Genomic DNA, 22,460 nt, shown 5'->3' with positions numbered 1-22,460 from the left:
TCTACATCAGGTAGCACGTGCTTCTCACAATAATTGTGTCCAATCAGTGGTATGCCTTCAGGAAAAAGGATAGGACATTATCTATATCAAGATCATAATCTTAATACATTAAATATGTATTGTGGCGGCACAATCATTACTCTGAATGCATAGTTCCTTAGTCACCATCCACTATATACTAACCAGGGTATGTGCACGTGTAAAATGCCACATACCCTTTCAGGGTCGAGCCTCTGAGTGATTGTGCTTGCGCTAGAGCATGCGTCTCGCTTGCGAGACACTGTTGTATACAGACAACACTGCTTACCATTTGCTTTCTTCACGTCACTCTTTAACTGGCTCTGTAATTGGCCAGTGCAGCTGAAACGTCACTTCCGATGCTTACTATGGAGCAGTGACCAAACTCAGATTAATTCAAGTTACTCTGTGCCTATCTGCTGCGCTCGACGCAACTGCGTTACTATTTCTAGACCCCACTGTCCCACCCTACTGCTCCATCCATAATGCTTAAATCACTCTCCTCCAGACCATATTCTTGCTTATCCTGCCACCCAATCACCCTCCTCCTGCCATCACGTGCTCCCTCCTAGGCCTCCCTGTACCTCTCCCACCGGCAAGGGCGGTGGCTAGTTTTTATGAAGGCGAGCAAAAGTCAATCTGTTTGTAACCGGTGCACGAGAAGTAGCCATGGTGGCGCTCGGCTGCTTGTTGGTTGTGGGGCAGAGGTTATTTTCACGAAGATCGAGCATAAAATATACATGCAAAGAGGAGGGAAGAAGGAACACGGAAACATGCAATTTTAAAGCATATAGTAAAAGGTTGGAACTTCAAGCAAAATCAATCAAACGTTAGCGTCAGTTACTTCACTAAAAGAATGTGCAGCTTTTAAGGGGAAAAAAAGTATTTAAACAGATATTATCTCAGCAGCACAGTTAGCGTCCTTTCATTCACGGTTTTAAACACCGACTGAAGTCTATAGCAACCGTCCCCGTGCACCACCATTAAACAGGGCTGCTCTCAGCTGAAAGTCAACTTAAATGATGTAGAAATATGGAACTGAAAGACTGTGGAGCTTGTAGTGACACGGATACCTTGAAGTTGCATTTCCTCTAGGCGGTTATTTTTTTTTGTCTTGTGGCGAGCAGCCTAGCCTCAAGTGAGTTGAGTATTGCCATATTCATGTATTTTCCTGCTTGTTGGCATTTTGAGGTGACGTTTTATGATACACACGGTGATGGTTCTGTTTGCATTACCTTTTTAGTAAGATAAGAGCATGAAGATGTTTTGTGTATGAAAGCAACAGCCAACCACTCGCCCCCTCCTCTTTTTTTGAGCCCATAATCACCAATGTTAAAAGTGAAACTACAAGTGTCCTGTAGCAACATGATATTGGTTAAAAAGCCAAGACGGCAGATAGTGTCATGCATGCTGTCCGGTCATATGATAACTGTTGGTGATGGGGCTGTGACCGGAACATTTGTAATCTAATGCCATCTTCTTTAAGTTAGTTTGTGCATTTGTGCTGAATATAAATATACTGACGCTGTCACTTTAGGGTTCCCAAGCTCCCAACCGGGTTAATGAAACCGTTTTACTTTTCTATTGTATTGATCTGCGATGCTTCTGAATTCAATTCAGCAATGTGGACGTCGATGCATTTTAACCAGTTTAGCGCTTTGCCTTTAGGTGTACCCTTTTGCTCAGGGTCTCGCTTGTGAGACACTATTGTTAACAAAAAGGGAATGGTGCCCGCTCATTGTTTACCATTTGCTGCCTTGCCTGGCACTCTTTTTTACAGACTTGTATTTCGTCACTGCAGGCCTAGCCAATTTCAATTCCTCTCTGTGGAGCAAGCACCAAGCACCGATTCAACAAAATCAGTGCCTGTCCACTGCTCCCTATGTGATTGAGGTACTATTTTGATTTTTTTTTAATGTTTAGTGCCATGCAAACAGAAGGCGTGTGACTGGCAAAAATGTGCCCAAGAGGACGAACATATTTGCAAAGATTTATTTTCTATAGTTAAATTTATTTCATTTTGCCAAGTCTTTTCTCACTTTGCACTCATGTTATCTTTTGTTTTAGCTAGTGGGCAATGTTCTCAAAAGATGAGGATTACTTTGTTCTAAATATTTCCAATCCTCCTCCCAACCCACTCCAATCTGCCCCACTCCAGTTCACCCCACTCCAAAGTACCCTGGCCCGCTCCACTCCAAAGCACTCTTGCCTGCTCCAATCTTACCAAATCCAATCCGCCACACTACTCCAATCCAATCCGCCACACTACTCCAATCCAATCCGCCACACTACTCCAATCCAATCCGCCACACTACTCCAATCCAATCCGCCACACTACTCCAATCCAATCCGCCACACTACTCCAATCCAATCCACCACACTATTCCAATCCAATCCGCCACACTATTCCACACCACTACTCCACATCTGCACCACTCCCATACACACCCCACTCACCCATTCCTCATACACCCCACTCACCCACTCATCATACACCCCACTCCTCATACGCCCCACTCACCCATTCCTCATACACCCCACTCACCCACTCCTCATACACCACACTCACCCACTCCAATCTACCCAACACCACCCCCACTCCAATCTACCCCACGCCACCCCCAATCCAATCTAATCCACCCCTCCAATCCACCCCATCTCCAATCCAACGAACTCCACCCGAATCCAGCCCACCCCAAACTAATCCACCCCACTCGAACCCCATTGAAATCCACTCCAATCCAATCTAATCCACCCCACTCCAACTACTCTATTCTAATCCAATCCATCCCATGTTATGTTATGTCGTCTTGTATCCCATCCTAATCCACTCCGCCCCACCCCAGTCCCATCACTCCACCCCAATTCCCCTCACCTAATTTCAATCCACCCCACTCAAATCCAATTCACCCCATTCACTCCACCCACTCTAATCCACCCTACTCCACTCAATTCAACCCACTGCTTCAATCCACTCCACGACACTCTCTGCCACAAACCTCTACTCCAACAAATCCAGTCTACAACAATGGTAGAAAACACGGAAAAAACACTTTGCCAAAGCAAATAGCTCTTGAATATGCAAGACCTATTGGCTTTGCTGATGCTAATTCCTTATAGGAATGATGCAAATTACCAGACCTCCAACCTTTCCTGTTCTCCTTCAAATACAACAGCAATGTCGCTCTCAAACGCGGGGTACAGGCCTAACCCATAAAAAGGAAAGCAGCCAAAAAAAGCTGAGTATGGCCCTAGTCTTCTGCTAAAGATGTGTACTGAGCGCCTTAAGTATAAAATATAACCACTGAATAAACAAAAATGCTCAGCTTAAATGCAGTACTATGGCAGTTGGCATAAACCCAATGTACCTCAAACTCAAAATAGTCCCCAAATCTTTGATGAACATAATCATGACAATTATTCCTTTTAAGGCATGCTACAGCTGGATAACACCTACAGATAGGGAGCAGGCACTGTCACATATGTACAGGCTCCCTATTGGCAAATCATTTGCTGCTTCTGGGGCCTTCCCTGTACTGTAGTCACCAAAGTCACTTACTGACCGACGTCAACAAACTTGGCGATTAGTGACCTCGTCGTAAAGTATGTGACGGTCAAGAGATGAAGAAACTGCTTTTGTTCTTCAAGAGGTTACAAAGAAGAACTCCCGACGTCTCCCAGTGGCTATCCCCGACTACACCAACAGACTCTCAGGAAACTAAGAACCTCATAGCTGCCAACTTGAAGAAAAATTTCACATTTGATGAGGGGGCGGGGCCTTGTGCCAGAAGTGGCTAGATCTAGGAGGCACCTTTGAACCCCCCAAAAAAGAGTGCGAAGCTGGTGCCGATGTCCTGGGGTGTCATCAAACCCCTTAATGAACCTGGCCGTACATAGCCTCGGAAAACGAGCTGTAAAAACACTATTTTCAGTAGTTTTGAGCTGGTTTCCCTGCCACCCCGTGATAGCGGCTCCTCACCGAGTGACCGTGTGATGGGGGGCCGACATTGCGTGTCACACCGTGGCAACGTGTGAGTTGGCAAGTATGGAACATCTACATGAGAGACTCAGTCAACACTGTACATTCCACAAAAATCTATAACAAAGCACAAGTGAAACATCCCGTACCCCATTCTTGCAGATCTTATCTATATTGTGTGCTTAGTTGGTGGTCGGATTCAAACATATAGCCTGTGGTTGTTCTCGATCAGTGGCAGACAAACTTTCTTGGGGGCTGTAAACAAGCACTGGCGTTTGATCAAACTCTACTTTAGGGATGATCAGTGTTGATCACTACACTGGCTTCAACATGGAACTGGTACATTTTGTTGTCCGTGTTGTTTTGGTTTCACACTGGCAACTGAATAAGGCGTTATAAGAATATTCCTTTTGTTAGCTGATGCAGGTTTGCAACCTATGAATGCACTTATTTATACGGATGATACACCAACTCCAAGCACAGGAGTACTGGGTGTAAAATTCAGCATTCGAGCCGTAAAGATGGAAAACAGGAAGGAAGTGCTCTAACCTCCCACGAGCCTCTTCTGAACAGTTATTGTCGGTACAAAAATCTGCCGTCGAGCAGGCCTGGGTGTAATGCGGTATTTGTTACGAGTCCTGGCATGCCTGGGTTCAAGGGCTTGACATAAACGGTGTCGGTCTGTGCTGGTGGTAGATGCGTGCTTACCGCCTGGGAGGGAGGAGGAAGGGCGGTGTCAAACTATGTGTTCCAGGGACCCCTCTTCAAACAGCATGTGCAAGATAGAGGGGTGGGCACTGCCATAAAAGGGCACAATGTTCCCCTACACACATCGCCAACGTGAACATTTTCAGGCTTAACCCTTCATCCAAAAATGAATGCATTCAGGGAAGAATATAAATTCTATTAACAGAGGCGTCCATCATAAGCGTAGCAGAGTCAGAAAGATGCATATTTTTCAAAATTAGATCCAACTATGTAAACTTTTCCCATTTAGTCTCACTGTGTGCAGATTCTTCTTACGTGAATATTCTGAGACTTTGCCATGGTTCCGCCCCTCCTGGACCTATGTTAGCCACCCCTTGTTAGCACCACGAGGGAAGATTTCTCCGATTGTGAGAATCCCTCAATCGAAGAATTAACCATGAACTAGTAATAACACTAGTGCCACCCCCAGCCACTCTAAGGCAGCACAGAAGGCACGAAGAGCAGCACCAACCGCCTGCAGGAGCCGGTGAAACAACGCGGGCAGATTTACAAATACTTCAGAGGATTTGTGACCTAGAACTGTAAGAGCTAAACGGACATAAACAACCGCCACAGCGCCAGAGGAGCGAGCAGGCAGACAGACACCAGCCCTGAACGACAAAGTGGTCAGACCAAAGGGTTAGCAGAAATCCGGAGAGAACCTAACAGATGCAACGTCGACATCCGCCTGCCAGAGTACAGCACTGACGATGCTGCAAGGGCCTGCAGCACGTCTCACAACTACTATAGTCTGTAGGGTTGGTCTCTGCCGGTAAAGACATGTATGCTCAGAATTTTAGGATTTCCAGTAAGCCCCTATCTAAATCCTTGGCATCTGCTGTCCGCCTGCTAAGGTCTGTGTGGTGTGAAGGCCAAGGTACTGGCCTAATGTCACCCTACTGCAAGCCTCAACCTGAGAAAATGCAATCGCAGCCAGGGGACGACTGAGTGATCCGCATCTAAGCATCGTAGTGACCAAACTCAACTAGAATCGAAGACAATGAGGATATAGCTAGGGTAAAACGGAGAAAAAAAAATGATATCTGCGACCACCAACCATTATATGCTGAAATGCTGAGGTGAAAAAAATAATCATATCTCAGCAGCAGTACCACCCTTCACTGCTTTTGAGGTAACTAAAAAGAGACTCGTTATAGTTCTTTCAGTCTCATCATTTCAGAACGGAAGCATTTTCAATGTTATATGCAACGAAGCCATAGTTTTTCTAATTTTATCTTATGCAACTACAAACCAATAGTCCTGGCCTGTTGTATGTGTAATGCTACTTGTATCTGGATATCCGGATGCAATGATTAAAACTGCAAGAGAACAGGCCGGCGGCACACTATGCCAAGCACAGATTCTTAACTTTTTTGTTTTTTAAGCCACGCCCTTAATTTGATCGACACCCTTTGGAGCAACCCCGTCTGTTCATCCCACTTAAAACCCAGACTAAAGGGGTCTGCTTCTCACTCCGGAGTCGACCGTGCCTATCCGCCCTCATCACAGGATCCCTTGTTTGCTCACCGCCACTTTGAACCTCTGTTTTTGAGCACATCCGAGGGACCCACTCTCATCCAAGTCCTGTTTCTTTCCACCTTTGTGCAGGAAGGCACGTTTCTCTTACACTACCGCAGGTGTACTTCTTTGAGGTAAAGTGGTTCAAGTGTCAGCAATATTTCAGCTTGGGGGACGAGAGAGACGGCAACATGCAGGCCAAACATACTACCAAATCCTGGTGCTGATATATTGCAGGAAATACCAACAATTCTAAATAATCTGCCAATTGAAAAATGACTGTCCTTACATACTGGAGCTAACGTTTGACATATGGCAGGGGCACAAATGAAGTATGAATGCATGTCTGACAAAACATTAGCACATTCTATGAAATTCTGGCCACAAGGGGTGCACTGCATGTAAAGAGGCACCAATGGAGGAAATGTTGGTCTTAACATCCTGGATGCAATTTCTTATATATGGGATAAGCACATTGTAAATCTGAAAAACAAAAGGCCATCTCCTGGAGATGATTTGGCTTCCTTGGTACACTCTAAAAAGACCGATGATTTTTGAGCATATGTGCATGAAAATCGCACTCTATAATGCACTATGAGGCGCTTTTTCCCCAAAATTTTATCAGGGGAGAACATTTCCCTATTCCATGCATGAGTACCACGAATATCCCAGGTATTTTCTTTGAATTCTGGGACTTTCAATACTGGGTTTCATGGGTTATTGCTAAGACGAGAGGGATCCCACACACCAAGCGTCCTCCTGCTTCCATACCCTCCGCCTCCTAAGTAAGACTTTAAAATGGATCCCCCCTGAACACAGGAAAACTGTCACGCACACCTTGGTCACCAGCAGACTAGACTACGGCAACGCACTCTACGCCAGAATAAACAAAAACCTCACCCGCAAGCTACAGAAAATCCAGAATGCCGCTGCAAGACTGGTCCTCAACCTGCCAAAACACAGCCACATCTCCCAGCACCTTCGCACACTGCACTGGCTCCCCATCGAAGCAAGAGTCACCTTCAAGATGCTCACCCACGCACAAAGGGTCCTCCACGACACCGGACTAGCATACCTGAACAGCAGACTCAAATTCTACGCACCCCAAAGAGCACAGCGATCAGCCCAGCTCCACAATGCCGTGGTCCCACGCACCAGATCGGGAGGCCGCTCCTTCTCCTTCATTGCAGCCAGGGCCTGGAACACCCTTCCGCTCCACCTCAGGCAGATTGCTGCACTCGCCACCTTTGTAAGAAACCTCAAAACCTGGCTCTTCGATGGACCCCCCCCCCGAGGCACTGGAGCCTGCTACTCCCAGAGCCTTGAGACCCTCACGGGTGAGTAGTCGCGCTTATTAAACGCCCGATTGATTGATTGATTGAGCGGGCAGGGTCCCAGTAGACAGTAAAATTCTAAAAAATCCACTTGTGCTGTCCTGAAGAAGGCGGTTATCAATATTTCCACCAAAACGATTCTAACGCATATATTTATACACTGGGAAGCTTTACACGAGGAACTGTATTCATTATGGATCCCTGTTGATATTAAAAGCAGATCGGTAGAAGTGTGGTACCTGTTTATAGGAAAGAAGATGTTTCGAACGTAGCTTGGATGGTGATAAATTCGAGTGTTTGTGAATGAAAGTTGGTTTTGCATATTTACAGTCCTGCCAAGAGTCACGCAACTGGTGTGACACTCACGCATTTCAGTGCGGTGATCCGCATCACCGCACTGAAATGCATTTTCGCGCATTTTGCCACCAGTGCCAGGCGCGCCTCCAGCGGTGCCTGTGCCCGGGCTCTGACTGCTGCTCGAGAAGTGCTGTCTGAGCCCGAGTTCCAAAATAGTTAACTGCTCTCAGCCTCTGTGGAGTGGCTGAGAGCGCTACAATGTATCTGCAATCTGCCCAGGCAGGCTCAGCCGCCTGCTGTGTTGCCGTGGAAACTGCTGTCAATCACCGGCGTGGCACCATGGGCCGTCACTTCCGGACTCGGAGGAAGTAGGCAGAAGCGGCGGGGGAATCTGAAGTGCAGGCAGGAGGTAGACTCCTCGGACTCGCTCTCATGCCCCCATGGCCGCCCGCCGCGGCAAGAGGGGGCATGAAAATGATCTTCGATTGCGGTGGCCGGCTGAGCCCAGCAAAACAATGCAGGCTGCACCTCAGCAGCTGTGCAGGCGACTCTGCCAGGCCACCACCAGGATTGCGAGCGCCAGCGGCCGCATTGCCGGGAGCCGAGGAGTCCCGAGACTGTCGTCGACTTGAGTGGCCAGCAGCTGCCTGGCTGGTCCGGATGAAGACAGGCAAAGTGACCAAAAAATTGCTGCGCTACCACTTTAAATGCACTATCGCCATCCTCATATATTGCAAAATATGATTTGGAAGTATGGCAGGTGGCAGCTTTCACACCCCAGCAGTCGGAGGGTGCAGCGGCGAGGGCAACTGACCTACCCGTACTTTCAGTGGTGCAGGCAACCGTCATAAGGCGGGCCGGCCGCCCTCAGCACAAGCGGGCGGCACAGATTTGCAGACAGTTTCTGCTCTCACCGCACGTTGACTTGTGCCCTGAATTACTGCTGTGATATCACGACCCCGTCACTCATGACCTGTATGCCAAACTGATGGTGCCTCAACAGGCACCGAAGCCTGTAGCACTGCAGTGAGTGCAGCAGAACTCGGGGTATAATAAAATGCAGGGCCTGCGCCAGTCCTTGACTCGAGGCCTAGGCCGTGGCCTCTGCTCACGGTGCAGGAGGAAGTCGTGGCGGCTGGCTCGTACCATGTCAGCACTGCTGTGTTCCCTACGCCACAAGTAAGTGTCTCACACTACCTTTTAAGTAGCAAGCAGTCGGTTGTTTCATACAATAGTTGCTTGTATTATGGTCTCACTCCCACTCGCCACTTGGCTTTGAAAGATGCCAGCTCATCTTCATCGGGTGCGTGCTGCTCACAAATATCACTGGCTTACTGTTGTACTAAGCAATTGTTTCACTAATGGACATATGACCTACTTCTTTTGTTAATGTTTGAATTCTAGCATTGATACTGTTTATTATCATCCGAAAAAATTTACATAAATGTGCACGCTATATAAAAATACACATAAATAAAACATGTATTCCTTCCTTCTTCCCCCACCCCCCAGATCTAAGCCTCCATTTCTGCAACGTCAGCCCATCTCCTCTATTATAGGCACTATCTCTGCTGGAGGCTGTCTGCAGAGCAGTTGGGAATTTTCGTAGGTTTACACCCGAGTATTGGCACAGGCAGCCAGGGCCCATAGGAACTCCTGGAGCTAAGTAAGGGCACAGGCAGCAAGAGTTTCCTGGTAGGCGCACTATTAGAACTGAGTTTGGGTACAAGACTAATAGCTAATAAACAGAAACACCTAAGAGAAACAACAACAGGCAGGGCTGTATCTGCATACATTACAATTTCAAAATAACTCCAACATTGTTATCCAGATCTGTAGTGTTACTTTTTAAATAAAGATTGTTTTATTTGATTATTGTATTTAACATTGCTTCTCTGCTTATAACATTCTAGTTATTAGTCGCCATATATGACTAAGCAAAACATTTGCTTTCTTGCACCTGTAGATTACTCTGAAGTTCTATGTCTGTGAAGGGAGATTATTCTAAGTATATGCTATTTTAATAGCACAAAACAAGACAAGTGGAGTGATGTACAGGGTCAAGGCACAAGTATAGTCAGTGAGTGATGGGAGAGGTACCTGGGTTCTGTGAGGAGACGTGTAATATTACTGCATTGTGCTGTCCTGCTCTTTAAAAAGGTGCGTCTACAACTCTTTCCTCAGTCGGAGCAGTGTTGAGGCAGCCCTGAAGGATACAGGGATGTGTTTCCAAATCCTTTATGGATAGATGGAGAAAGTCAATTGCCTGTTTTATAACTCTTTAGAGTTTTTGGTCAGAACTCTTTAAGCTTAACTATGTGTGTTTGAACACATGATCCTAAAGCCGATCTCATTGCTCAAATAGATGTAATTTCTGATATTTATACGTTTCCCCTCATCTTTGCTTTATTTTGCGCGAGAGGAAGTGTCACTCATAGTGGGTGAAATGTCACTCATAATTACACTGAAATTAAGAAAATGTCACACATAGCAATCTAAAACCTTGGCAGCTATGCATTTATCCTAAGAGAGATTTTACTGTTTAACATGTGCTAAACACGGCTGCAATACTCAGCAACCAACAACAAAAAAACAGATTTGGATAAGGTAATCCTACACAGAACCTGAAAAGTTGAGAGACCTGCCATATGTCACTTTGCTTCATGTCATACGTGTGACTTTAAGCCAGTCGTTGCTATACTGGTAATCCAACATTTTATCGTGGGAAAATGAAACTAAAAAAACTCAGAAAACTTAGTGCACTTAGCTGTAAACACGGCTGATTGAAGGTGACCCTCGTGACATAAGGCACAACTATGGAAATAAGTAAAAAGATGGACATTTTACACTAACAACTTAAGTGCTAGCACGAGTTGAAGGGCTTGACTTTACACCAGACTGGGCGGCGCTCCAACTCCCACGCCTTTGTGGATTAACAGGGCCGAATGCCGGTGCAGCAACACCCCCACCCCACACCTTCGAGCTCCCCTCACCTGACCAGGGCGGTACACTCGAGCAGCAGCGGGACCAGCAGGATCAGGCGAGAGACCCCCATGGCTGCTTTCAGTCCTGGCGCGACAGTCAGTGCTACAGAGTTCTCACTGGACTTTATTATCCGTCTCTGCTCGCCTCCTTCCTCCTGTTATTGAACAAGCAGTTACTGGGGGACTAGGCATGTGACGCCGCATCAGCTGACCGCGGGCAACACAGAGTCATGTGATCTCGCGTCAGGTTTGGGAGGGGCGGGTCTTTAAATATGAGCTTCAAAATTCAACAGGGAATCAATGTAAGGTTGCGTGCGTAATGGAACAATACGGATTAGGAGCATTGGGGGACTTGTTTGCCTCCGCGCGTGCGTTCGTGGTCCCCACTTGGAATCCCAGTGAAATCGTTTCACGTGGAGTGGGATGATGATGCCGATGACAGACCTTAGAAGAGGGGGATTTAATAGATAATCGAAAATAATTAATTTCTATATACATTTTCATTGAAGTGAAGGGTTTTTAACCGAGGAGGAAAAAGTTAAAGCCGTTCATGGTTTTAAATCGGCTTGTAAAATGTATAAACGCACTTGCAGTGGCAGATGCGTGTTTGATGTAACCCACGCGTGATTAATCTCTAAACTGAGGTATTGTTGAAGCAGGTTATTCTGCTTGCATATAAGCAATTTGTGCAACTCGGAATGAGGGGCCTTGGTGTGCAAATGTCAGTACAGCATAGACCGAGGCAGTGGCTTCTTACTCCACTTGCACAGTTGGGCCAAAGGGGGCGCAGCACAGACCACAAACTCGCTCTTTATGTGTGAAAAAGCCGCTTTATTGAAGACAGGTGCACCTCACAATGTTCACCTTTGCCTTACAAAACTACACCTAACTATACATTTGTTCACCTACGTGGCTCCTCCCCACATCCCTAAGGTTCCCTCCCTATATCCTTTTATTGCAACTGTTTAAGACCCCTACTTGTTCATTAACTGTTGAACTTTAACCCCTGTAACCTCTTACCTACTTCTATAAACATTGCCCTATCTAAATATCTATCTTAACTTCTCATTTATAGCTTCCTCCTGGTGTAACTTAATCACAACCGTAAACTTAACATGTAACCCTGAAAATACTAGCTGCCAAACGCCCAGCACCTGCTTCAAGAGACAACCAAATACAATAATCCCACCCTTAGGCTCAACAGAAACGCTAGACCAAGTATAAAATGAATGCCCCCCCCCCCCTGCTAGAGGCTGCCCTTCCCCCAGTCACACACTCCCTGCAGGACCTTATCACTGGGCCTCGTGGCAACCTGTCCAATTTCCCCCTTCTTACCCTGGAACTTCTCAATCAGCTCCTCGATAAGCTCAAATCTGGATCCCCCCTGGATCCATGTCCCTTAAAGACTCTGAAGGAGTGCTGAGATGTTTTGCTACCCCCTTTCTGGAGGTAATGAACCAGGCAATCTCCAAGGGTGTCTTCCCCGCGCTTTGGAAGATGGCCACTGTCAAGCCCCTTCTGAAGAAGGCTACCCTAGACCGTGCTATTCTAAAAAACTTTCGCCCCATTTCCCTGCTTCCTGTTCCCGCGAAGGTGCTCGAGGCCCATCTTAACTACCATCTGAGTGTCTTCCTGGACAAATCCAGCCTGCTAGATTCTTCTCAGCATGGCTTTCGGAAGTCGCATAGTACGGAGTCAGCCCTCACAGTGGTGGTCAATAACATCCGCGCCAAGGTCGACAGTGGTCAGACTACCCTTCTGATCCTGCTCGACCTTACAGCCGCATTTGACACCCTGTCCCCCACCATCCTGGCCACCCGCCTCAGTGAGATGGGAGTGGATGGGCCCGCTCTGAGCCTCTTGACGTCGTTTCTCAATCAGCGTGAGCAAAGGGTAAGCCTGTGCAGTGTGGGGTGCCTCAGGGCTCATCCTTGAGCCCCACACTTTTTAACATCTATGTGGCCCCACTTGCCAGGCTAGTAAGATCGTTCGGATTGGAAGTACTGTCGTATGCTGACGACACCCAGATTATGGTTTCCCTCTCTCAATCTGTGGAGACTGTGGCCTTAAATTTTAGGAATTGCATGGAAGCAGTGGCAGGCTGGATGACCAAAAACGTCCTTAAATTAAATGGGGAAAAGACCGAGGTCCTCATTTTCGGAGGTAAACAGGAAGTCTGGTCGGCTGACTGGTGGCCGTCTGTCCTTGGAACCTGTCCCACACCCTCCCTTGCCTCCCGCAATTTGGGTGTAATTCTTGACACCACACTTTCCTTTGACAGGCAAGTCAATAGGACTGTTTCCACCTGTTGTGGTGTCTTAAGGATTTTGAGAAAACTTTCACACTACCTCTCCCTGGAAGCTCGGAAACAACTCTCGGTAGCTCTCATCTCCTCACGGTTAGATTACTGTAACACACTCTATTTAGGCATAAATAGGAGGCTGGTCCAACGCTTACAAGTTGTGCAGAATGCAGCAGCTAGGTTCGTTGTTGATGCCCCCAGACGGTCATCAGGCTCCTCCATCAGAAAAAGCCTTCATTGGCTTCCTATGCAGGCTAGGACAAACTTTAAGGTTCTGTGTCTTATCCACCGTGCTCTCCATGGATCCGGTGCAGAAGACATTAGGTCTCTTGTGTCCTCCTATATCCCGGGCAGGGCTCTGCGCTCTGCCAACAAGAACCTTCTGTCGGTTCCCCGAACTGTTAAGGCAGATGGGGAGGGAAGGCCTTTTTTCCCTTGCCCCGAAACTCTGGAACATGCTTCCAGTTGAACTCAAGGGCCATGCGTCCTTCGCTCTTTTCCGCAAAGCCCCAAAGACCTGGCTCTACACAGAAGCCTACCTATAGTCGACATCTGGTTTTACCTCTCATTCAGCTGTACCATCTGATGCGCCTTGATGCCTTGGGGCTAAGTAGCGCAATACAAATTTCATTTCATTCATTCATTCATTAAGGTTGTTATTCACCAAAATATATCAAACACAGATACATAGGGATATACAGTTAAAGCAGCACTGTATAGTGAAAATCATATGACAACCCGAAGGCACTTGGTGTATAGTGATATTTACAAGTGGAAACAGGTGACGACGCAAGTGATCAGAGTGAACAGGGTGAGCGGCGCAAGGTGAACAATGGTGGAGAAATATATATGCAGTGGTGGCTCAAAAGAATAACAAATTACATCAATCGCATTCATTATTTTCCATTTTTGTCATGAGCTGAACAGGAGAAATACGCCAAAAAATTGCGCTGTGGTGTCGACGGCGTTTCGATCCTCTTTACTAGGGATCGTCTTCAGGACGGGGTTGTCAAATTTGTTGAGTGCTGCGGGGGAAAGTGTAGAGGTCAGGGCGATGAAAGGTCAGGGCTGGGCAAAGCAGGACGGCGTAAAAGGCTGATGCGTGCAGCCAGTGGAGTATGGATCTGGAAGAATAGAGCTAATGGTTACCGGGTGAGACTAGTGAAGATCTCAACAAAGGATCTGTGAGGATACAAAGCGAGCGATCAAGAGTTGCACAAGGACGAGGTAGGTAATACCTAGATGATCAGGTATAATGGTGCCCTGTGCAGTTAAAGTCTTGTCAGGCTGTAAGTGAAGTGAGCTATGATGTAGAAGTAAAGGGCTGCGCACTCAAAAAAGCCGACAACATTTTAGGTGTGGAACCAGTTAATGTACATGTTGAAGGACCGTGAAGAAACCAGCTGCTAATGATATGTGGTAAGGCGTGAGCGAGTGAGAAGGGGGAGCATACCTAAAAAGGTACCACCCTGGGTCTCGGGTGCCTTGGGAGCCGGCCGGCGTAATGACTGCCTCAGGCCAGCGGCGATCACTTCATGAACTTGGTCAGATGTTTAGACAACAGAAGTGAAGAGGGTAAAAGACGATGGGAGACAGCGAGTGGGAGCAGCGAAAGAGGAGAAAAGTAGAGAGGGATGCCAACATAGTTTTACAATTTCGACAATTTCCCTTACAGAGCACAGTGTGGGCATAAGCAGAATGAAAGAAGAGGTAAAAAGAGACAATGGGAGAGAGCGAGCAGGAGCAGTGAAAGAGGAGAAATGTAGAGAGGGATGCCAACAGAGTTTTACAATTTTGGATATTTCCATTACGGAGCGCCTGGGACAGGGTGCAGAGGCAGTTCAAGTTCCTCGTTCCTCGTTACTGCGTCGCAAAATGAACAAGGCTGCCCGCTCGCCATACACTTCTCCTTCGTCCTCCAGGTACTCAGCTGGACTGTGTCTGCGTCACTGAATACGTTCGGCCAAGAGAGCATTCGCCCTAATCTGCCCGGAGACGTCATCGTAAACGCGACACACCCACAAATGCGAGGTGACACACTACTGTTTCGCGACGCACAGTTTGGAAAGCACTGATCTAGGACCACAGACCCTTCAGGCTGGAGCGACCTGCAGGGCAACACGGGAACAATATTGGAATGCAAGTCCATATCAAGGGAGCAGCTACTGGTCAGGTTTGCAGGGACCTGTGGACACCAGCCTGAAGAGAGGGAGAAGTTTGGGGATACCATCCCAACAACTAGGGAATATAAGATCCACATCGAGCGGGACATGGCATGACTAGAGAACTTTTGATAGGGGTGTGGTGGATTATGGAGAGTGCCAAGACATGAGCAGAGATGAAGGGGAGTGAGGGAAGTGTTTGAATTGGATTATGAGGATGAGGAGAAATAGAAAAGCTGGAGGAAGGGGAAATTCCACATGGTCAAAGATGTCACTAAACCGGGAATGAGTGCAAGGGGGGAATGGGAGGGGACTAATGTGTCCCACAGTAGTACTGTGTTACAGATAGAAGGCAGCAAAGCAGACAACAAAGAAGGAGGAAGAGGTTGGAGAAGACTAAGAGTAGGTGAGCAAGGATGGTGGAGTTGTTAGGTAATGGGTGGACATAAAGAAAATGCGGTATTGGTTGAAAATGGGGTGGGCAGAACTTTACTAGATATATGGGTTGGTAGAGATAAGTTGTCAGATGATACCGCAAAGGTGGGTAATAAAGATAAAAAAATAAAGGTAAAGGTGAGGATGTGGGTACAACGGAATATAAGATGGAGTACAAAGCTGAACAGGTACAGTCAACGGAGGTGGAACGTAAAGGTAAATTAGAAGGTTTGAAGAATTTGCCTTACTTGGGGGTAACAATGCCGTTGGGGGCACATCTGTCCACTGCTACAATGGAGAAAATGTGGAAATGGGAATTCTAAGATGCCTACAAATTACTACACAGAGAGGTACACGTGAAAGAGGGATTCCAAGAAGCATGGGAGTCAGCCAGGAGACCTAGGGTGCCTACAACAATTGACACATGGACATCAGTGTATTTGTATTACATGTTTATTGTGAAAAGAGTGGTGTCAATATTTAAATATATAGACACAATTAGAATGGCTAATATGGATTTTGGCAGGTTTGCATCATTGCATTATGACAATGAGTTCAGAGCATACCTGGCGTTGAAATCTGACAAACCATGGGGAGAAGTGGACAATGAACCATGGTTACAGCGGATGTACCCGACACGGCCAACACCAGCATTACACACAGAAGTGATTTGGCAGTAGAGTATCAGCCCTTTTTGGGTGGTCCACCATGGGGGTGCATGGGGTCGAGGTCAAGAGGCAAACACAAACCTGGGGGCATGCTGGAGTTTCAACAGGGGATATTGCCCACGGAACTCCTGCAGATGTAAACATGAATGTGCTTGATGCAGGAGAAGCATGTTGTGTTAAAATGTTTTGGGGACAGGTAAATTATGGTTAAAGTGCCCAGGGAAGAGGTTGAAGTTTGGAGTTTCTGGCTTGCTTTTACTCCAACAGAGAAGATGCCCTGGTTTTAGAATGAGAGTTTCGAGAAGATGTTCATTTAGATTATAAAGGCCCCATACAGAGGAGGGTCACAGAGAATTTGAAATCGCCATAGAACAGCCACAGGTTGTGCGAGCGTAAAGAGAAAGCTGAAGAGAGGATGGCAGACCCATTTACATTTTGCCCACTACCAGATTTGATGATGGTCCACTTAGCTGTAGTGCCAAAGAAAACCGAAAGTGAGTTTAGGAAGATACATCATTTTCTTGGCCTGAAGATTTGTCTGTGAATGATTTCATTTCACACAGGTATACAGTAATAGTTAGCTTCTGTAGATGTGGCTATGGTATTGGGGCAGGTTCAGAATTGGCAAGATACAAAATCAAATCCTCCTTCAGTGTACTTCCATAGATTTCTCTTTGTTAGGTCTACAATTTGAAAATCAACTTTAAGTGGATAAAGTGTTACTTATGGGCTCTGCAATTTCTTGCCGGCTGTTGGAGACATTTAGCTCGTTTCGACAATGGTGCTATACGTTCAGGTCATGTAACGAGTTAGTAACTCATTATCTGGACAACTTCCTATTCATCAGTGGTTGTGGCACAGCTCAATGTAACAAAGTGTTACAAGAGTTTCATAGCATGGTAAAAGAGTTGCGGGTTCCATTGGCACAGGAGAAAACAGAAGGCCCAAGTACATGTCCCCAAGTACATGTGCCCCTTTTGCCTTCTGTACCACTCTTTTTGTCCCCTCTTGTGCCCCATTTTGCTTCTGTTCCACTGCTTCCCCACTGTTGTGACCCCTGCGACCCCGCCCCCTGCCCACTCCCTGCTCCCGCCTCCCAGCTTCTCCACCCTCCCACCTCCCCATATATGCCGGATGCCTGCGCGGTGAGGTGAGCGACCCCTGACCCCCCTGATAGGTCGCTCCCCCTCCACGCAGCTCCGACTGTGTGCTGTTCCTCGTTCCTCGTTACTGCGTCGCAAAATGAACAAGGCTGCCCGCTCGCCATACACTTCTCCTTCGTCCTCCAGGTACTCAGCTGGACTGTGTCTGCGTCACTGAATACGTTCGGCCAAGAGAGCATTCGCCCTAATCTGCCCGGAGACGTCATCGTAAACGCGACACACCCACAAATGCGAGGTGACACACTACTGTTTCGCGACGCACAGTTTGGAAAGCACTGATCTAGGACCACAGACCCTTCAGGCTGGAGCGACCTGCAGGGCAACACGGGAACAATATTGGAATGCAAGTCCATATCAAGGGAGCAGCTACTGGTCAGGTTTGCAGGGACCTGTGGACACCAGCCTGAAGAGAGGGAGAAGTTTGGGGATACCATCCCAACAACTAGGGAATATAAGATCCACATCGAGCGGGACATGGCATGACTAGAGAACTTTTGATAGGGGTGTGGTGGATTATGGAGAGTGCCAAGACATGAGCAGAGATGAAGGGGAGTGAGGGAAGTGTTTGAATTGGATTATGAGGATGAGGAGAAATAGAAAAGCTGGAGGAAGGGGAAATTCCACATGGTCAAAGATGTCACTAAACCGGGAATGAGTGCAAGGGGGGAATGGGAGGGGACTAATGTGTCCCACAGTAGTACTGTGTTACAGATAGAAGGCAGCAAAGCAGACAACAAAGAAGGAGGAAGAGGTTGGAGAAGACTAAGAGTAGGTGAGCAAGGATGGTGGAGTTGTTAGGTAATGGGTGGACATAAAGAAAATGCGGTATTGGTTGAAAATGGGGTGGGCAGAACTTTACTAGATATATGGGTTGGTAGAGATAAGTTGTCAGATGATACCGCAAAGGTGGGTAATAAAGATAAAAAAATAAAGGTAAAGGTGAGGATGTGGGTACAACGGAATATAAGATGGAGTACAAAGCTGAACAGGTACAGTCAACGGAGGTGGAACGTAAAGGTAAATTAGAAGGTTTGAAGAATTTGCCTTACTTGGGGGTAACAATGCCGTTGGGGGCACATCTGTCCACTGCTACAATGGAGAAAATGTGGAAATGGGAATTCTAAGATGCCTACAAATTACTACACAGAGAGGTACACGTGAAAGAGGGATTCCAAGAAGCATGGGAGTCAGCCAGGAGACCTAGGGTGCCTACAACAATTGACACATGGACATCAGTGTATTTGTATTACATGTTTATTGTGAAAAGAGTGGTGTCAATATTTAAATATATAGACACAATTAGAATGGCTAATATGGATTTTGGCAGGTTTGCATCATTGCATTATGACAATGAGTTCAGAGCATACCTGGCGTTGAAATCTGACAAACCATGGGGAGAAGTGGACAATGAACCATGGTTACAGCGGATGTACCCGACACGGCCAACACCAGCATTACACACAGAAGTGATTTGGCAGTAGAGTATCAGCCCTTTTTGGGTGGTCCACCATGGGGGTGCATGGGGTCGAGGTCAAGAGGCAAACACAAACCTGGGGGCATGCTGGAGTTTCAACAGGGGATATTGCCCACGGAACTCCTGCAGATGTAAACATGAATGTGCTTGATGCAGGAGAAGCATGTTGTGTTAAAATGTTTTGGGGACAGGTAAATTATGGTTAAAGTGCCCAGGGAAGAGGTTGAAGTTTGGAGTTTCTGGCTTGCTTTTACTCCAACAGAGAAGATGCCCTGGTTTTAGAATGAGAGTTTCGAGAAGATGTTCATTTAGATTATAAAGGCCCCATACAGAGGAGGGTCACAGAGAATTTGAAATCGCCATAGAACAGCCACAGGTTGTGCGAGCGTAAAGAGAAAGCTGAAGAGAGGATGGCAGACCCATTTACATTTTGCCCACTACCAGATTTGATGATGGTCCACTTAGCTGTAGTGCCAAAGAAAACCGAAAGTGAGTTTAGGAAGATACATCATTTTCTTGGCCTGAAGATTTGTCTGTGAATGATTTCATTTCACACAGGTATACAGTAATAGTTAGCTTCTGTAGATGTGGCTATGGTATTGGGGCAGGTTCAGAATTGGCAAGATACAAAATCAAATCCTCCTTCAGTGTACTTCCATAGATTTCTCTTTGTTAGGTCTACAATTTGAAAATCAACTTTAAGTGGATAAAGTGTTACTTATGGGCTCTGCAATTTCTTGCCGGCTGTTGGAGACATTTAGCTCGTTTCGACAATGGTGCTATACGTTCAGGTCATGTAACGAGTTAGTAACTCATTATCTGGACAACTTCCTATTCATCAGTGGTTGTGGCACAGCTCAATGTAACAAAGTGTTACAAGAGTTTCATAGCATGGTAAAAGAGTTGCGGGTTCCATTGGCACAGGAGAAAACAGAAGGCCCAAGTACATGTCCCCAAGTACATGTGCCCCTTTTGCCTTCTGTACCACTCTTTTTGTCCCCTCTTGTGCCCCATTTTGCTTCTGTTCCACTGCTTCCCCACTGTTGTGACCCCTGCGACCCCGCCCCCTGCCCACTCCCTGCTCCCGCCTCCCAGCTTCTCCACCCTCCCACCTCCCCATATATGCCGGATGCCTGCGCGGTGAGGTGAGCGACCCCTGACCCCCCTGATAGGTCGCTCCCCCTCCACGCAGCTCCGACTGTGTGCTGTGCCCCTGCTGCAGCTGCCAACTTGCTGGTAAGTGTCCTCTGACTTCTGGGCCACTGCTCCCCCTCTCTGTGACCCATTTTTGTGCTCTGTGCCACTCGTTTTCCCCCCTCTTTCTCGCCCCTTCTACCTGTGTGCCCCGTTTTGTGCTCTGTGCCACTCGTTTTTTTCTCCCCCCTTTTCTGCCCCTCTGCCTGTGTGCCCCGTTTTTGTGCTCTGTGCCACTCGTTTCCCCCCTTTTCTGCCCCTTTTGCCGTCTGTACCACTCTTTTTGTCCCCTCTTGTGCCCCATTTTGGTTCTGTTCCACTGCTTCCTCGCCGCTGTGACCCCTGCAGCCCCGCCCCCTGCCCACTCGCTGCTCCCGCTTCCCAGCTGCTCTTCCCTCCCAACTCACCATATATGCTGGACGCCTGCGCGTTGAGGTGAGCGACCCCTGAACCTCATTGTAGGTCGCTCCCCCTCCACGCAGCTCCAACTGTGTGCCCCTGCTGCCGCTGCCAACTCGCTGGTAAGTGTCTTCTGGCTTCTGGGCCACTGCTCCCCCTCTCAGTGACCCATTTGTGTGCTCTGTGCCACTCATTTCCCCCTCTTTCTCGCCCCTTTTGCCTGTGTGCCCCGTTGTGTGCTCTCTGCCACTCGTTTTTTCTCCCCCCTTTTCTGCCCCTCTGCCTGTGTGCCCCGTTTTTGTGCTCTATGCCACTCGTTCCCCCCATTTTTGTACCCCTTTTGTCTTCTTTACCACTCTTTTTGCCCCCTCTTGTGCCCCATTTTGCTTATGTTCCACTGCTTCCCTGCCTCTGTGACCCCTGCGGCCCGCCCCCTGCCCACTCGCTGCTTCCGCCTCCCAGCTGCTCCTCCCTCCCACCTCCCCATATATGCCGGACGCCTGCGCGGTGAGGTGACCCTCCTGGTAGGTCGCTCCCCCTCCACGCAGCTCCGACTGTGTGCCCCTACTGCCGCTGCCAACTCGCTGGTAAGTATCCTCTGGCTTCTGGGCCACTGCTCCCCCTCTCTGTGACCCATTTTTGTTCTCTGTGCCACTCGTTTTTCCCCCCTCTTTCTCGCTCCTTTTGCCTGTGTGCCCCATTTTGTGCTCTCTGCCACTCATATTTTCTCCCCCCTTTTCTGCCCCTCTGCCTGTGTGCCCCGTTTTTGTGCTCTGTGCCACTCGTTTTCCCCCCCTATTATGCCCCTTTTGCCTTCTATACCACTCTTTTGTCCCCTCTTGTGCCCCATTTTGCTTCTGTTCCACTGCTTCCCCGCTGCTGTGACCCCTGTGGCCCCAATCCCCTGCCCACTCGCTGCTCCCGCCTCCCAGCTGCTCCTCCCTCCCACCTCCCCATATTGCCGGACGCTGCACGGACGCGCGCAGCGGGTGCGCCGAAGGCGCGCCTAAGGCAAGCCCGTCTGCGCCCTTCCGCTCCTGGACCGCGCCCAGCCCCAGAACCCCTGTACCACGCGAACGCCACGACACTAGACTCTGCTACAACGCCAGCACCCTCCACGCACTCAACACTGGTCGAAACCACACAGGCTTCCAGGCCACCCCTAAACGGACCCACGGACCCTTCTCCTGCTGCACCTGCAGCTTCACCTGCAACAGAGCCACCAAACTTTCAAGGACTGGACCCAACCACCTACGCTGCATACTCCTCAACACCCGCTCCGCACGCAAACACGCGTCGAGCTCTGGGATCTGCTCGACACCTCCGCCCCAGAATTAGCCTTCCTGACCGAGACCTGGTGGAACGACTCCTCGGCACCCGACATCGCCATAGCCATCCTGGACAGCTACAAGATCACCCGCAGGGATCGCGCCAACGGAATCGGAGGAGTAATAGCCATCGTCCACAAGTCCTCCCTCAAGGTCGCCACCCATGCAGACGACTCCCTCAACACCGCCCAACACCTGCACTTCTGGATCCACACCGACCCCAACACCACCCTCAGAGGAACACTCGTCTACAGTTCCCCCGGACCCCGGGCCCAGTTCAGCTACTCCATCGCCGACCTCGCCAGCACCCACACCCTCGGGACCTCGAGAACAACAACGCCAACTCTGCCACCCTGATCGACAACCTCGCCTATCTCGGCCTCAGACAACTCATCACCGCACCCACCCACGCCGCCGGCCACACGCTGGACCCCGTCTTCTCCACAGGCACTCACGTT

The 22,460-nt window shown here is 48.2% G+C and overlaps 1 protein-coding gene across 1 annotated transcript in view; it reads right to left on the bottom strand.

The window, feature by feature from the left end:
• The window catches only part of CTSD (cathepsin D), a 46,567-nt gene extending 35,448 nt beyond the window's left edge, over positions 1-11,119 (bottom strand). The window contains exon 1 of the mRNA XM_086957723.1: positions 10,887-11,119. Coding sequence (XP_086813849.1) covers positions 10,887-10,948 — 62 coding nt within the window. The 5' untranslated portion in view covers positions 10,949-11,119. The remainder of the gene's footprint in view (positions 1-10,886) is intronic.
• Between the last annotated feature and the right edge of the window lie 11,341 nt (positions 11,120-22,460).

This window comes from Lissotriton vulgaris, chromosome 2_1 (genome assembly GCF_964263255.1).
Source record: "Lissotriton vulgaris chromosome 2_1, aLisVul1.2, whole genome shotgun sequence".
Lineage (NCBI taxonomy): Eukaryota > Metazoa > Chordata > Amphibia > Caudata > Salamandridae > Lissotriton > Lissotriton vulgaris.
Note: the sequence above shows the minus strand (reverse complement) of the source record. Positions and strands in the feature narration are given on the sequence as shown.